General features: G+C 39.7%; 1 protein-coding gene and 1 long non-coding RNA gene across 5 annotated transcripts in view; one reads left to right on the top strand and one right to left on the bottom strand.

The window, feature by feature from the left end:
* Positions 1-816: 816 nt before the first annotated feature.
* Positions 817-10,457, bottom strand: ZFAND5 (zinc finger AN1-type containing 5). 2 transcript variants are annotated; one of them, XM_007120193.4, is made up of 6 exons: positions 10,024-10,457; positions 5,665-5,822; positions 5,126-5,237; positions 4,371-4,474; positions 1,725-1,850; positions 817-1,046 (listed from the first exon to the last, which is right to left on the bottom strand). In XM_007120193.4, exons 2-6 carry the CDS (start codon positions 5,813-5,815, stop codon positions 898-900), a joined length of 642 nt encoding a protein of 213 aa, XP_007120255.2. In that variant the 5' UTR covers positions 5,816-5,822; positions 10,024-10,457; the 3' UTR covers positions 817-897. The 2 variants fall into 2 exon arrangements, with proteins under 2 accessions (XP_007120255.2, XP_028349681.1); XM_028493880.2 differs by lacking the exon at positions 10,024-10,457 and adding an exon at positions 7,895-8,078.
* A 566-nt stretch (positions 10,458-11,023) lies between these two features.
* LOC102995402 (uncharacterized) overlaps positions 11,024-14,468 on the top strand; it is a 216,756-nt gene continuing 213,311 nt past the window's right edge. For all 3 annotated transcript variants that reach the window (XR_003681247.2, XR_003681245.2, XR_008618226.1), the window contains exon 1: positions 11,024-11,448. This is a non-coding gene — a long non-coding RNA (uncharacterized lncRNA). The remainder of the gene's footprint in view (positions 11,449-14,468) is intronic.

The raw sequence follows: 14,468 nt of genomic DNA, 5'->3' as shown, positions 1-14,468 counted from the left end.
GAACCAAAACAATTCAACAAAATATGCACATGAAAAATTAACTATTCAGATACCCTTGCAAATTAAAATTCAGATGCATGTTACTCAATAGAGCTGCTGTATGTGAAAACCAAACATAGAGTTTTAACTTCTTCTTGTAGACAAATTAATCTTAGTGCAGTTCTGTGCTACACAATACTGTTAGCAATGAGAGTAATGCAGACATCTTCTGGTGCAGGCCAGCACGATAAGCTTCAAAGATAGCTCAAGACCCTGTTGGCTTGATCTGTTTTACTCTTTATAACCAGTTATGAAGTGTACCTTCCAAAGAATATCTTATTTGACAGCTTTTAGAAGACCAATTAGCCAGGCTTACATATGGCACCAAAACAATGGTTTCACGGAAAGGTCTGATAGCTTTCTTTATAGCTTCCTTCCCGCTTCCAAGGAAAATGTGGAAATTAACAGGGTAAAGTTTATGGTAGAAGTAGACTGCCAGTCCTTTTCTGGTGTACCATTAAAAAAAAAAAAAAAATACAGGCACATAACACTAGCCAGAGATTATACCTTGATTACATTCTCAAAGGCAGATATGCTGCAAACATGCAGATATTTCACGTACTTTGTTTGGCACAAGGGAACTAAATTTTGTCCCTATTATCTGTGTTTTCAACTTGCTGTGCAGATTTTCATCCAATTTTATTCAGGGGAGGGCATATACATTTTGTAGGGCTGTATCTATCCAATTCTGCCTGTAACAAACACCCACACATCCTAAAATATCAATTATAAGACAGACAAGTGTAAAGTAAAACTCTGGAGAACATCAAAGGAAAATGGCCATGCATCTGCTCTTTAATGTTTTCCTACGATATATTAAAATAAAAACAAAGTTATCAGTCTCTCACAAGTAGCAATTTATATTCTCTGGATTTTTTCAGCCACAACAACTGGATTCTCTTTTCTGATTTTTGCTGCAGCTTCTGCTTTGTAATCATATGGACAGTTGTGCTTGTCAGAGTAACGGTGAAGTCCACAAAACAAATTTCCACACCGGCAGTCAAACCCTGTACATACAAGAGGAAGTAGAGTCACTTGGGAACTTGTAGCAATTAAAAGAAACAAAAGCATTAGTCAATATAGAAAAGGAAGCAGATTTTCATGACTCTTTGCAACATTAAAGAGTCTGTCACTTTAAACTGAAAGTGCTCTTAACCTCCTCTGACATGGTGAGAAATTTAAGTAACTATCCTTCCATAAACTCCTGTAGGTACCAAACTGGGTAGACATTACACAGGCTCTGGAGTCAGGCTGATGTGAATTTAAATTCTAGTCCTACCGTATGTTAACCGGGTAATGTTTCCTCAAGTGAACGCTAGGAAAAGACAACCACATACAGTTCTGAGATTTAAAGGAAACAATTAAAAAGTAACTAGAACATTTTGTGCCTGGTTCAAAGTAGGTGCTTACTATTTAATTCAGCTATCTTTTTCTCAGGAGAACAAAGGAAAGAATCAAAAGGGATTAATTTTTATCAATCTGATAAAGGAAAGTGATTCAGAAGGCCTGAAGTTAAGAAAGGGTTTCATATGATTAGACAAACCAATGGAAATCAAACTCAACTTCTCTTCACTGTCCTCTTTCCAGTCTACTCTGGAAACTTTCTACTCTTGAAAGTCGGGCATTTTGTTTTATGTTTAAGACTGACCAGTCCCTTAGGGAGTAACTAGGAGCTCCCTGAATACCTGTAAGGCCAACTTTCTTTCTGCACATGAAACATCTGTTCTTCTTTGGTTTGGGCAACTCAGGGGCTTTTTCTTCACTTTGAGAAGTACTGGGCTGAGAAACTGATGGACTGGGCTGAGTGACAACTGAAAAACAAGGGTAAAAATTAGAAGTCTGTCAACTGTTTGGCTGATAATTATCTAAGACCAGACCAAAACAAAACAAAACAAGAGAAACAGTAAGATTCTTCCTGAAAATGTTTAAGAAGCCTTTTTTGAAAACATGTACTTTAAATACAATCTTCTACTTTAATATCAGAACTTCTTTCAAATCTGAGAATTTCTTGCCAATTAACATAATACCACTTGCTCCTGTAAATTTTATTAAATTATCACTCCACTCAAATTCCTTTAAACTCACTCTAGTCCTGGGAAACAAAATCCTAATTCTAAATTTTAAAGACCTGAGAGATGTGGTCATCTGCTCAGTTTTTCCATATTCCAACTGCCTAAATGCAAACTTCTAAATTAGGGAAGTTCAAATTCATTACTACTCAGGAAATAAGGTTGCCAACTTCTGAGGTAATTAGCTATAAAGTCATTTTGCTTTTATACTGACAGAAAAAAGAAAAATTGTGTAGATAAGCCCAATAAATTTTGACAAGTAAAACCCAAGTCATTAATCCCCTAATTAACTTTAGATTCCAAAATTTCACAATAATTATTCTGCCATTTTAATAAGTGCTTTATATTGTCTTACATAGAAAACCTGCAGGATTAAAAAAAAAAAAATTTGAAAGATCAGCAACGTTGTCTTTAGGACAGTGTAAGTACTTGTGAAGCTTTGATTTTAGACTATGAAGGATTCCAGAGGCAAAACAAGAGTTTTTTAGAGCACAGCTTTAATTTACTTTGTGATACTTATCTAAAATGGGTATGAAATTTGGACAGTAAGAGATATGACCTACTTTTAAAAGTCCCTGTTTCTCCACCTAAAAGATCTAAGTTTTAAGTTCACTCATGACATCAATGGAATTTGTCAATATAAAGATAAAATTGCAGATTACTGTTTTAAAGTTCACATTACCACCAGGTTACTGAAAACAAAATAGCAAAATTTAATTCTACTTTTATAAAACTCAGCGACACCAGAAGCACTGTAAGCTGAGTTTTAATATTAATCCAAACCCCAATAGCAAATTAATGTATACAATACTAAAATTATTGCCTAACAACAGGTCAACACTAATGCTATCAGCATAAATCCAAACCAACTGATTTAATAAGTACTTTAAAATTACCTCCAAATTTATAACTCATTTGCATTAGTAATATATCCAGTGAGATTATCAGGCTAATATTAGACCAACAGTAATATTCTAGCTACTACTTATTCCTAATAATCTACTATGGCAACATTAATGTAATTTTTCCTGATGGTATAACAGTAAAGAACAATCTGTGGAATAGTTCTGGGGAGGTGACAGCCATATTTCCTTGGCCACACCTGAAAATTGGACAGTGGTTCCTAAAACATACAGGGAAGAGGGGCGGGGGTCAGTCAAGAAGAGAAAAACGATACAGAAAAGGCAGAGCAGCAAACTACAGAAAGCCAACTAAGAAATAAGAAATGCACAGAATAGCTATAGAACGAATCCAAAAGAGTACTGTTCCAAGGTCAGTGTCATTTTGTGTTTTAGAAAAACAAAAACAAACGAAACAGAACAAAAGCCTCACAAAAACGAATTTGGTCAGGTCTTCATAAGGATGGAACTTACTTAAAGATACCAAATATGGATTCACCTGCCCAACTTAAGAATTTTCATCTTAACTGTATCAATTAAGAGTGATATCGTTCACATAAGCTCGGCTATGTGCAAAAGCAAGCCTCCAAAGCAGATTACATGTCCACTGACACTATTTTCTCACAATAAAGTTTTATATTGTGTTCAGTCGACACTATACCAGGAAGTCATGAATTGATCAAATGAACTATGTGCACCATAGAGTATACAGTTCATTGTTCCAGGGTCTAGCACAGACAAATCAAACAAGTCAATCTTCTGGCAACATTAAAGCACTTCTGGCTGTGCTATGTAAGTTCAGCATAGACTCAGTCACTATCTAATGAAAACCAAAATGCCTTTCCACACTGAGTTCTTAAACTCCCATAGGGATCCCACACTTCTTCAATTCAGAAGTTTTTTTTAGTGTTTAATATGTTCTTTTGCTTGAGTATTTTCTACAGTATTGACAATATCAAGACTGAATAGTTAATGCTTTTTATTATTAAATTTTTCTCCACAGCTTTGGAATTTAGTCCGTATAATTTCTTCCGTTTGTGAACAATACCTTCTTTAATGATTTAGATACTTTTTAAAATATATTGGTAAACTACCTTTTAAGTTCAAATTCTTAATATTTTCTTCATATTATAAACTTTGCTGATTTGTAGATGCAGGGGCAAGGGGGGATGGGCAGAGAAGAAGAAATTAAAGAGTGATTATTTTACACTTCAAGGTACTTTAAAGATAGTGGTTTGCTTGGCCTATATTTTATAGCTCTCTCTCCTCTCTGGTCCTTCAATGGGAAGGAAAGAATCCCTCCATCAACCCTTTCTTGTACTACCAAATCCAGAACTGAACTAGTAGTAAACAAAAAGCATACCTGGCTCTGACACCTCTGTTTTCGGGGTAGTTATTTTGTCCTCTCTTGAAATGCTCATTTCTGTCATTTGCTGAGTTACAGGCAAGGCAGCCACAGGCACATTTCTATTTGAGTTCAAGCAAACATTTTTAAAGATGTTAAGGGTACTTCTTGGAAAGATAATAAGTTGTCAGTTCAACATATATTATTTCCAATGTGATCAAATGGAGCTAAATAATCTAAACAAGATGCCCAGCACAGATGGTTGAGAATAAGGAAAGCAATTTGATGAATGGCTCATCAATTCAAGCCTGCATATTTATATAGGTTACGATGTTCTATTATAGCCCACTAGAAATTTTTAGCTGTGCCTGTAATTTGTTTAAGGGCAAAGGGGGTAGCTTTGCCAGAATGCCTTATGTGGCATTACAATATAGTCTGCAGAGCCTCATTCTCTACAATTCTTACCCCTCAATTACAAGGAAATAAAAGCACAGCATTCTCAACACAGTATCCTTGAGGTTGTTCAGGAGTGTGTTGTTAATACACATCTTTACTCAATGACCTACAAGATCATATATTAAAGGACACTGGAATAATCACCAATTGTGCAACACATGTAAAGCCAAGGGCATCCAATGTATTAACATCCTTATTATAATGCAATATGCAGTATGATGTAATACATCATTATTTATTAACATTCATAATTATAATGTCATTTATCTTTATTTCCTCCCTGTATTATTAAAAAACCCAGAAATGTTTAATCCTACCTTGATTTTTCAGATGTGCTGCCAGCAGCACCTTCACAGTTGTTTAAACTAGCGTCTGCTCTTTGTACAGATGCAGAATCTGAGGTAGGACTGTTGGAACCACTAGCTGTCCCTATTTAGAAAAAAAGATCGGTAAGAAACAAAGCAACACTACAAACACTCATTACCAAAACTATTAATAAGTAACAAATACTTGCATTTAATTAGGTTAGTGACTTAAGTACTTTCACTGTGCAGCAGAATCTTACACTTAAGTGATATCCAAACAACAAAAAAAAATATATTAAAAAGTCATATCCAGTGAGTACATGTACTCCAAAACGAAAATGAAAAACCTAGAAGATGCTTGTAGACAGTCACTCATTCCTCATGTAGTCATTCCAAGTACTTGGGCTATTATTGTTTTAAATTTCAAGCTTTTCTCAAGTCTTCTCTCCTTGGACTTTCAGGATTGATTCTCAGTCTTAGGCCCCAACTCTTGGTTCTATATTTTCTGTCCACCAGGTCTTCAAATGGGTTATTTCTTGGAACCAACTTACCCATTGGGCTCATTCTGCCACTATTTTGCTGCCTCTGAAGATGTTCTTTGTAGCAAACAGAACACATTCCATTTGTCCTAGGATACCCATAAAAGCCACATCCTGTACTACACAGCATGGGCCCTGGGGTCTGGTTAGTCTCCTGAGCCATTTTTCTGCTGTAAGCAAAACAAAACCAAAATTTTAGAAACTAGCATGTAGTCAAAACAATAAAAAAAAAATTAAATCATTATATTAGTATGATAGTCATCATTGTACCTTTGTCATTTCTAAACACTGAGTCTGTTTCTAACAAAGCCCCAAATTATGTTAATCTTTAAAAGAGAGTAGGTTAAATTATGAATATTTTGTTGACTTTATAAAACAAGGGACATGAATGGAACTGTTTTAGCTTGATAAACAATGAACTATTATGACTTCACATTTTTAGGACAAAAAAATTCTATCATTAAACATTAAAATGTATTATTTTACCCGTCACTGTTTCTGTAATTTGTGAAAAGGTCACCCTTCCCGATACCAGAATTATGTTTAAATCAATTTTGGCAATTGGTATCTTTAAATCACTTTCTGCTCTCCTACACTACAGGCAGATCATTTCAAATAATCCCAATTAACTACTGACTCTTCATATCTACTAGTGGTTCCTTAAACTAGCTGTATATTGGATGGAGCTCTAGAGCTTTCTTAAAACTAACATCTGAACATACGTGGGCCCTGTAGTAATTCAGTTCTGCTACGGGGCAGAGCATCTGTACTTTTTAAATGCTACAACACCTTTACAGAAGACTGAAAAGAGAGCTGGCAGATCATCTAGCTTTTCCTGTTACTTTGGCACCAAAAAGTGAAGTTCTTTAAGAATTTCGGAAAAAGCTGCTTAGGAAATTCCTTTTGTTCTACATTTGACATGAGAAATCTGGGTCTGAGTATACTTTAAAGTCAGTGCCTAGAAACCTATAACATACAAATTATCAGCCATAGATTTCTCAGCCAACGGCTCTATTAAACCTTTTAACAAGTGCTTGTCTGCCTCATGACACAAAGTAATGAAACCTTTCCAAGCTCAATTTCAATATGGCAAAATAAAGCAATATACACGACCTTTAGTAATGGTTAATATTTAATGCTAGGTTACCAGAAAGAGCTTTATATAGCAAGCATACCCTTGCTTTTCCAGAAGCCTCTTAAAATTAGCACAAACAGTAATGTTTTGCTAAATTTAGTAAAATTTTCTGAGTTAACAGAACATAAATATTTAAGAAAAAAAATTAAAAACCTGGAAGGTTTCCATGTCACCTTTAAAGTATGTATGAATGTACCAAAAGCGTATTTCAGAGCATTTTATCAAAGGGAGATTATGTGCAATAATTCTGGTCATTCTCCTTTAACTGTACCTTAATGTTGACTATGAAGATGACTTATAAGTTATGAACTTTTCAAGTAAGTGAAGGAAAGTACTTTCAGCTAGAACTTGTTACTTCCTAGAATTTCATACTGCTTTTTCTTCCAACCACCATATAGTAGGATACACTCTTTAGTAAGTTATTAAAAGCAATGTTTTAACAAGTATTAACACTTTTTACCAAAATTATAAAAAGGGGGGAAGAGGAGTAACCAAACTTGACCTGGCCCGAATCCTAATAATTATTCCAACAATCTAAATGATAGTAATCTTTCCTTTTGTTAGCAAAAAGCCATCATATTTCAAGCTTGAAAATACCTCAAGCCAATCAAACTTGTATGGAAAGTGACCAATACTTGCAACTTACTTCAGATAATAGTACTAATTTAGTTGACACTATCTCTTTAAATAGTAAATGGAATTTAGCTGACTCATTTTGGATCAGGGGAGTGTAAACATTTCAACATCACTTAGGAAGTTTATTAATAAACACTTTCAGCTGGGTTTTTAAAATTTTGAGTATAACGTGCAAAAAATGCTTCAAATAACAGGGTTTGCATGCCTACCATGCAAAGTATGTGAATCTTTGCCCTACGCAAAAAGCAGGGCCATTACTTGAAGCCAGCTTAAGAATTACGCTAGCTCACTTGCTATACTAACTTCTAGTGTCATCTGACAATGGCTTTAAAAGTAAATTGGCCTAAAAGTCAACCCACGTTAATATTAAACTGATTCTTAAAATCTTTTGTTTATATAAATGGGGGTGGGGATTTCACCCAATGATTTCACATGCAAAGTATTCCACCTTTCTTCAGAAAACACATCTACCTTCAAGTCACGATAAATAGCCTCCAAACTGAAACACAAGAAACACCGGAACATCAGTCTTCTACATGGCATCTCATCTTGTAGATTTTTTCCCCCCTAGAAAGCCAGCTTTTAAATGCCATCACAAGAGCACAGCTTGCCTTAATATTTCTCAGAAGCTCAGATCACATGGGCAGGCGCTTCAGCCTGTCACAAGGCTGCAATGTGACAGGGTGAGCGGGATGGAGGCTCTCACATAAAGCCTAGTCAACAGAGGCCTCTGAAATCAGCTTCTATTTTTATCTCAGAGCCTGCCAACTCCTACACAACCCCAAGAATTAAGGATGCAGCGCTCATATAAGAAAACAAAACAAAAAGATGCCATTGAGATTGCTAGTTTTTTTCTAACACAGGGAATAATCTCACATTAAATCTAGAAAATGCAAGCGTCATTAATCACTCATGAAGCCAAATGGTCAGGGTTGTTTATGAAAACCAAGCACAGCGAAGAGCATCAAGGCAGAAAGAATCCTCATGATTAGTGGCAATTTTTTTTGAGGTGGGTGTGGGGGATGAGCGCCATTAGGTACTGTGTTTCCCCACTTGTATTTTAGAAAAATACAATACCATTATTATTTACTACCTTTAAAGTTGCTAGAAACTTGAGCATTCATCATGTCAGCTCTATCAGGTATAGCTAGAATGTTTATTTTTATAGCTGAAATGTGTATTTTTTACAGTTTGTGGCTTCCTATAATTCATAAGAAAATCAAAACCAAAAAGACAGGAGCATGTAACTGAAAAATTCTGCAGCCTCAAATATGAATAAAAAAGGCTTTTATGCCTATGGAATTTACTTCTCTCAGGTGCACAAAATGTTAAAAGACGTTTAAGAATGCCTGCCCACCTGGAGTTGAGACCAGAGTTCTAGTTTCTAATCTACCTCTAAGCCAGTGACCTTGGGCAAGCCCTTACTCTCCAGATCTCAGTTCCCTCTTGCTAAATGGAGATTAGTGTGATTTTAAAGGCTCCTTTTCAGGCTTAATGCCGGGCCTGAGAGATAGAAAATAGGGAAGAATTAAACATCTTTTTGTGGGGAACGTTTTTAGAAAAAATACTTGAAAAATGAAATCGCAGTATTTTCACCAATTCAGTTCTGAAACCCTACTTTTAAAAATAAGGAGTAAAATAAAATTCATTTAGATTTTTTAAAAACTCTGTAAATTACCTGAATGGCCAAGTTGAAGAACATGGCTCTATGACCTATATACTACTTTACCCTAATGTGTCCTTAGACTAGATTATTAGAAGGCAGTCAGTCAATAAAGATAACCTGGACCTTTCCCCAAAACACAGCTCCACGGAGTGCGTGGAAAGCGAGCAAAGAATTTCACGTTCCTCAGCCTCAATGCACGAAACAAAGGGGAAGGTGCTCTATTTCCTTCATGAAAAGCATCTCGGGCGAGGAACGCAGCAACATCGGTAAAACTAAAACACGACAGAGAAGACCCCTCTCACCCAACGTTCCAGCGGATTTTAAAACAAGTTCGGGTCCCACTGGTCCCCCATCCCTACCGCCATGCCCTTTCAAGCAAAGGCCTCGTTCAGGAAAGCACTGCAGGGCCTTTTCCAAAAACCACTGAGTCATGCAGAACAGCAGCTCCGCAGGCCAAGCCGGCCCCTAACCCTGCCGATCCTGCGCCGACCCCCGACCCTGAACGGCCCCTCAGACGAGGCGGAGATAGGATGTGCGGTGGGCAAAGGGGCTGGGGGCGCGGCCGCCGCGACCGCCTCTTTGTCTTTCCGGGTTTGGCCGCCCACGCCGGGCGCCACCGCGAAAGGCGGCCACGACGGACTCGAGGGAGGCCCAGAGCTCGAACCCCCGGAGGCCGCACGCCGGGCATTGTTTCTCCGACCATGAGTGTGCGAGTGAGCCCGGGGCACAGGGAACAAGGCCTCCGGCCTCGACGGCAGAATGCCGCCTCCGTCTTTGTGCTTCCTGAGCAGGCTGGCGGGCTCTCCTCCCCCGGACGCCGCCATACGCGGGCCGCTTGGCCTTCGTCGGAGGCCCGCGGCGCCCGAATCCCTCACTCCCACCCCCGGCCGGGCACGAGTAGCCGGGCGCCCTCCCCAAGCCCTGTACTACTCACCCTTCGGCGGCAGGAACCGGGCTGGCGCGCGACGCCGGCGCGGTGGGACCGGGCCGAGCCCTCAGGGAGGGGCGAGCCGGAAGCCCTGAATTCGCCGCCGCCGCGGGCCGGGAGCGGGTCAGAGCCGCAGGCGGAGGTGGCGCCGCCGCCGCGGGGTCTTCCTTTGTTCCCGCAGCAGCACCGAGCGTGGCCGGGACACGCCGGAGCTCGGGAAGTGGGAGGAGGAAAGCGAGGGGGGGCGGAGAAGGAGGCGGAGGGAGGGCCGAAGGCCGCGGCGGCTAACACTGCTCGCGGCGCCGGCCCGTCGTCGCCTCACGCCTCCACCGGCGGCGTCTTTGGCCGACTCCGAGGGCGAGCGGGGCGCGCGCAGCTAGGCCTGGGCGCCGCAAGGGCCCGCGGATGGCGCTCTCTGTCGCTTTGCTACTGCCGGGGAAGGTGTGCAGCTCCAGGGAACGACGAACCCCAAACGGAGAAGCACGTAGGCCTACCGCTCCAGTCGACTGACGCGTCCTCTCCACCTGGCGCTCAGGCTGTGAGGGAAAGGGGAGGGGGGGCGGGGTCTGTGCGTCAGCGAAAACCCCGACGGCGGCGGCGGCGGGGAGCGCGTTGACGTCACGTGCTCGACGCCGCGCCTCCGCCTTCAGTCACCCGGCCGGGGAGGCGGGGCCGAGCAGGCGGGGCCGATCCTGAGCGCGCTACCTTTGCGCGGAGCCGAATCAGTGGCTCGGCTGCCGGCCCCAGGGTGGAGTTGGAAAGAAGTAGTCCTGTGGAGGATGCGTTTCTATTTTTAACCCGATTGTCCGCCCTCAGCCTCTCTCCTTCCGATTTTCTCAGTCAAGTCGATTTTTCGCCATCTGAGTTCTCACGCTTTGTCTAAAGCCTTTGGCAGATATTTCCATTTCCTCCTTACTCCCCACCCCTTCCCCACCCAACAAGAACGTGTTAGAAGGATTCGGCTCGAGAAGAGAAAATGAACTGCTGTTTAGCTTCTGGTTCTTCTCGCCTGTTTATGAAGTTTCCCCCGTCCGGTTCCCTCACACTGCCCTTCGGTTCTAAAGTCCAGCCTGAGCATTGCCCTGATGCTCCCGGGAAGGAGCGGGGGGCGGGCGGCACTCGCTCGCTCGCTCGCCCAAGGTCACGGGTGGTTGTGCAGAGTCAGGAAGTGCTCCGCCGACTTGCTGCCAGTCTTCGGCCCCGGCGACACCGTTCTGAGCAAACTGTTTTGGCCAGCCTGTAAAATCCCTGGAAATGGACTATTTCAGCAGAGCCTCGTGAACTGGGAAAGCACCAAATGTTCTACCCAGGATGAAGTTAAGGAACAAACAAGCTAGACCCGAGGGAGAGATCAAAAAGGAGACGTTGCAGGAGGAAGTTCAAAAGGGGGCAATTCAAAAATGAGGCACAGGCCCCGACTAGTTTGAAAGGGTGAGTTAACTAAAAACACTGAGAAGCTTTTCAAAGCACCAACAAAAAAACCCACTTGCAGCTGGCCTCTACAGGTGACTTTAGTTCAACTCAAAATACACAAGTAGTAAGACAGAAAGGACTTAGGAAATTTTCTAGTAAACAATGGCATAATGAGTAAATAGAAACGATGTTTAGGGCTTCTAATAGCCACCGTTAGACTGGAGTGAGAGGTCCCTTCATTGTTTCCCAAACTTGGTGATCAGAAAAATCACCTGGAGTAATTGTTTACTTTTAAATAATCACCTAGGCCTTTCCCCTGGAGATAGTTTTGGTAGTCTGGGGTGGAGCTCAGGAACTTGAATATTTAAGTAGTGCTCCAGGTGATTCTTCTTTATAATTTTGTGTATTGGGGAGATTGCTGTCCTGGTGCCGTGTGCCAAAATTTCCAAATCAGACAGTTCTCTGCCACAGTAAGTGGAATCCCTAGAATATAACTGAACATTTTTCTTTACAATTTAGAGTTATTGCTGTAAGCAATTAAAGTGTTAGAAATATAAGTATTGATAGTTTCAGACAATGGTCCCAGGACCATTGAAATTTACTTTCACGAGTGGATAGACAAATTAGTAAAAACATAGCAGCTACCATTTACAGACCATTTTGGGGGCTAAGTATTTTTCATTTAGGGTTTCATTTAATCCTCATAGCAATTCACTGAGATAGGTACTATGTATCCACTTTTTACAGTTAAGTGAATAATGACTAAAGAGGGTAAGTGACTTCCTTGAGGCACTAAAGGACAGGGAATCAATGGAGGTGGTTCTTACTGAGGACAAAAATAACTTAGAGATTTCCCCCTCCTCCCATTTTAGTTATTAAAAAGTGAAACAAGATAATTTCTGAAGAAGGGAAATTGAAAGAAAAAAAAAACCCAGCTAAGTAATAAGGCAAGCTGGTTATTTAATAATGTATTGCATAATATGTAGCCCCTTCTGATAATTTGTCTTCTCTACCAACCATTTATATTTTTCTCTATGAGACTATTTCAACCAGGAATATACCTGGTATTGAACCTAGTTTTAGCAGGTTACCCTTCCAGCACCTACACTAGTCGTTCTCAAAGTGTGGTCCCCAGACCAGCAGCATCAGCATCACCTGGGCACTTGTTAGAAATACAGATTCTCAGGCCCCACACCAGACCTGTGGAATCACAAACTCTGAGGGTTTGTCCAGTGATCTGTGTTTTAACAGGTTCTCCGTGTGATTCTGATGCACGCTCAAGTTTGAGAACCATTGACTTACCCCACCATGCTGTAAGAGATCTCTCAATCAGATAGATGTTCACACCATGTGAAGGGAAAAAGTTAAAAAAATTTTTTTTCTCATATTTCTGGTGTAACAGATTAGGGGATATGCTTCTAAGGAGTATTTTTGGGTTTTTTTTGGTGTTCTAAATTTTCAGTTGGTCTGTAAAGGTAAACTATAGGACACAAAATATATAGCAGAATGCTCTGAATATAGTACGCAAAAAGGCTGTCACCATGGTCATCAGAGAAGGTTAAAACCAGCCTCTGCAAAAAATACCAGAGAAAGTGGTGTGTGCTCGAAATGTGGTGTTATTGATTGTTCAAAAAATACCTTTTGTAGAATTTCATTACATGGAACATACCAAGTGACTGGTACTGATCCATTCCTAAATACTCCTTGAAAATAATACTAACTCAATTATTTTTTTATTCATTTTTTTCCATAAAAATGTTTTGCACACTTGCTACGTTCTAGGTACCCACTAAACTGGGTGCTGGAATACATTGGTGTGAAAAAATTGATCTTACCCTTGTTCTCATGGATCTTACTGTCATATTAGGGAGAAGGACGTTAACAATATTATCATGCAAATATGTAATGAGCTGGTAAATATTTTGAAAGAAAGGTACAGAATGCTATGGGAGCATATAACCAATGACAGTGGATGCTGAAAACTCACCCAAATCTGAGTTCCATTGCCAATCATCTCCATCACCAGTGGAACTAGGCTTATTTCCTTAAAGTAGTTAACTATAGCAAACTGGCACGTCATATGAGGAAGTTGGAACAGTTTGTATTCTGCTTAAGAATTCAGGTAAAGTCATTACAAGTTCACTTATGTTTTTCTTTGTAATCTAGGGATGAGCCAAAAAGGGGATTGATAATTGAAGAAGAGCAAATTAATTCAATTTCTTAGAAAGTAGAAACTGACATCTTTTGAAAATAGCAATAAAGGTTATTAGTCCACTGTAAAATATAAAAGACCTGGAGTTATTTTAGTTTGACATGGAGCTTTCCATTATGGAATAAGAATTGCTTCTATGTATGGCATGATTGTAACACCCTGTCATGGGTATTACATTTTTTCTCTGTGCTTGAGTAGAGCTTGGTGAAGCACAAAGTCTTTGCTGGGGTTTTAAAAACCGTTAGGTGTCATTTGATGTTCACATAGTACCCTTCTCTCTCCTTCTTTATCCCCTTCCCAGATCTCAAAGATCAAGGTAACAAGATTCAATTGTATTTTTATTATTTTCAAAATGATTGCCTGAAAGGATATAATATTGTATTTAGAGCAAATCAACTAATTAAAAAATTAAGAGTAGAACATACCATTATTTAATTTAAAATTTTTCCTCTAATAATTAGTAATTAAATAATAATTAAAATATCAGTGAGTCCAATAATGGATTGGTTTTAGACCTAGCTCAACAAGTGACTGGCTGAGTATTTTTCCCTAGGGAAATGATAAAACAAGTAGCAATTTAATTACTGTGTAGACCTTTTGATAGTGTTAAAGCCATACTTATTTTCAATGAAAACAACTTGATCAAAGAATCTTCAAATAAATGGCATGGATGGCTTACCTAATTAGAGAAGACTTTTAGACACAATCCAGATATTTTCATCATAACCGTAAACAATTTTTATGACTATGTAAATGAACAAAAGCCTTTATTATTTATGCAAATTTAGAACTTAAGGTGAAGGAAATTGTTGAATATCTATGTGTG

Source organism: Physeter macrocephalus, chromosome 9, assembly GCF_002837175.3.
Source record: "Physeter macrocephalus isolate SW-GA chromosome 9, ASM283717v5, whole genome shotgun sequence".
Classification (NCBI taxonomy): Eukaryota; Metazoa; Chordata; class Mammalia; order Artiodactyla; family Physeteridae; genus Physeter; species Physeter macrocephalus.
The sequence above is the reverse complement of the archived record's forward strand: the minus strand, read 5'-3'. Positions and strand labels throughout refer to the sequence as shown.